Source organism: Triticum aestivum, chromosome 6D (genome assembly GCF_018294505.1).
Source record: "Triticum aestivum cultivar Chinese Spring chromosome 6D, IWGSC CS RefSeq v2.1, whole genome shotgun sequence".
In the NCBI taxonomy this organism is placed as follows: domain Eukaryota; kingdom Viridiplantae; phylum Streptophyta; class Magnoliopsida; order Poales; family Poaceae; genus Triticum; species Triticum aestivum.
Window position 1 is genome coordinate 15,545,675 of NC_057811.1, and position 2,964 is coordinate 15,548,638.

General features: G+C 43.9%; 1 protein-coding gene across 1 annotated transcript; it reads left to right on the plus strand.

Moving 5' to 3' along the window:
* Positions 1-266: 266 nt before the first annotated feature.
* On the plus strand, positions 267-2,150 carry LOC123143106 (uncharacterized). Its single transcript, XM_044561918.1, has one exon. It carries the CDS (start codon positions 723-725, stop codon positions 1,899-1,901), a length of 1,179 nt encoding a protein of 392 aa, XP_044417853.1. The 5' UTR covers positions 267-722; the 3' UTR covers positions 1,902-2,150.
* Positions 2,151-2,964: the final 814 nt, after the last annotated feature.

Below are 2,964 nucleotides of genomic sequence, written 5' to 3' on the forward strand. Positions count from 1 at the left end.
CTACAGGTGATTAAATGTTGTTTAAAAGCTGCAAACTGCAGGTGATTACCGACAAGATGAGAAATAGTATATATTCAGTGAACACAGAGTATAATATATACCTAGGTGATGAATAGTATATATTCAGATAAGATGGGTATCAGTACGAAAAATTCACCCTGCTGTTAAGATTCATAAAATTTTCTTAGAAGAGTTTTACTTGAGCAAAATTAATGGTTAAGATAGCTTGATACTGTCTTTGGGACACTTATTTTGGGACGGAGGGAGTAACTTTCGCGGAGATTAGAATTATGTTTATGCAGAAGTTACAGCTAACTGTCTCAAGTAAAAGAAAGACAAATTAGTCTGATGTAAATTTCTGCTGCACTGAAGCATAATATTGTGATTCTGAATTATCACATTAAGCATGAGTATATTTTTGTGACTTTGAAATGACCGACGCTGCAAGTGGTTTGAGGTTTCTAATGATCAGTTAAGACTATTAAACATTAATTTTTGTCTGAAGAAGTGGGTGTTTCGATTGATGCATCGGGTCAAAATTGTATATGTGATTTAGGTTAACATTGCAATGACCACTTTTCTTGGAACACAAAACTAAGTTATTATTATATACTAGCCCCCCATGATTCTGTTGTATATAAATTCAGTTTTGTGTTCTGGCTACACATTTGTTTAGGTGCAGACCTGTCCCTCTGCCTGGTGCCGCCACCGCCGCCTGCGCCATGCTCGGGCTCCGGCTCCGAGAGTGCATCCTTTCCCATATCCTCTCTTCTCCCTCCAAAGCTGCATTCTCTCCACTCCGCCGCCTCCTCTCCGCCACAGGGGCCCCCGTTTTCCTGAACCCTATTAGCTTCGCCGTCGAGGACTACCTCGTCGGTACCTGCGGCCTCACCCGTCCCCAAGCCCCCAAGGCCTCGAAGAAGCTCTCCCACCTCAAGTCCCCCACTAATCCCGACAACGTCCTCGCTGGCCTCGGCCTCTCCGGCGCCGATGCCGCCGCCATCGTCGCCAAAGACCCGCAGTTCCTCTGCGCCAGCGTGGACAAAACCCTGTCCCCCGTCGTCGCCGGGCTCACCCGCCTCGGCCTGTCTAGTCCTGAGATTGGCCGCCTTGTCTCGGTCGTCCACAAACAATGTCGTTACAGATCCATCATCTCCAAGATGCAGTACTATCTGCCCCTCTTCGGCTCCTGCCACAACTTCCTCAGGGCGCTCCAGCGCTCGTCCTACTCCTACCTTCTCTCGTCGGACCTCGATAAGTTGGTCAAGCCCAATGTTGCCTTCCTGAGGGAGTGCGGGCTAGGTGCTTGTGATATTGCCAAGCTGTGTATCCGGGAGCCGAGGATACTGGCAATTAACCCGGAGCGCGTCCGGGCAATGGCGGCATGTGCTGAAAGACTAGGTGTGCGCCGCGGCTCTGGTATGTTCAGGCTAGCGCTACAGGCTGTCGCGTTTCTCAGCGAGGAGAAGATTGCCGCCAAATTGGACTACTTGAAGAATACTTTCAGGTGGTCTGATGCCCAAGTGAGCATTGCTGTGCGCAAGTATCCAAATCTGCTGGGGAAGTCAAAGGAATCTCTGAAGCGCAGGTCCGAGTTCCTGGTCTCTAAGGTGGGGGTGGAACCCGTGTACATTGCTCATCGACCGACATTGCTCTCTTATAGCATGGAGGGCCGACTCAGACCCCGGTACTATGTTATAAAGTTTCTCAAGGAAAATGGACTGCTAGATGGTGACCTGAGCTTCTTTACTGCGGTCAAGATGACTGAGAAGGTATTTATGGAGAAACTCATATCCCCTCACAAGGAAGCTGCACCACACCTTGCTGAAGACTATGCAACAGCTTGCAAAGGGGAAGTGCCAACTAATTTCATATTTAGATGGACCAGGAACAGGCTATGAAAATCCGTAACCTGTGTATGGTGCAAGAAATTTTTCACTCTGTGTAGTAAGTTGGTAACTCCTGCCTTGGTGTTTAGGCCTAACTGGATGTTCACTATCTTTTCCAGTGTGTTTGTTACTTGCCAGTTTGCTCATTGCTAACTCTTGATGTAACTAGTAATAAATTGATTTCTGAACCCCGATATGCTGTTGTTGTCATTCCTTAGAGAAGATCCTTCAAAATATCAGTCTGGTCTGCTTTTATGGCAATTTTTATCTAGCATGTTCCCTTTTGATTTCATTGTATTTTCAGTTGCATCATATTTCAGTTAGTACTAAGTTTGTGGTTCAATGTTCAGTATTTGGATTATTCTTACAAATATTATGACAGTTAGTACTAAAGTTTGTAGTTCAATGTTAAGTATTTACATTATGCTTAGATATATATATTTCTAATTGATGTCGGTTCTTTTTTAACCTTTTGTTTTCTTCCTCCTTATTCATTCCTAAATACCACAGTTGACCTTTCTTTAGTTTGGAAATTCTCAAATTTCTACATATGAATCAGTCTTATCATTTGCACCCCTCATTAATTGTCAGAATAAACCAATTGAGGTGCCATGTATAACAAGCAAATCCAATGAAGTTTGAACTAACACTTGTTCTTGTGGACATATGAAGAAGAAAAGGCTATGAGATTTTCCCACTACAACCTACTGCTTGCACTGAGGGCAAACGTTTTTTTCTTCATATCTGTCTACAATTCAGTGAAATCGTAGATTTATGAATATAGTTTGCAACAAAATTCATCCCAGTTTTCTGCCTTGAAACGACACTGAGACCTTCGATCTGTTGTCCATCCTAACATAAAAAGTTGCGAATTGTTTTCTTTAGCAAGGACTAAGATTTCAGAGTTGCTCGACTAGTACTTGTCTTGCAACCAAATTAGTGTCGCAACATGTCCACGAGTCAGTGCCCTGGGCACTTGGAATCCTTGGTGTTTAGTGATGTATGTATCTGTTCTGATGGTGTTTAATGAGAAGCAGGGATAACTCACCGTGCTACTCTTACCATGACATTATAT

Coding starts and splice junctions, on each gene's coding strand:
- LOC123143106 (XM_044561918.1), top strand. CDS start 723: ATGCTCGGGCTCCGGCTCCGAGAGTGCATCCTTTCCCATATCCTCTCT.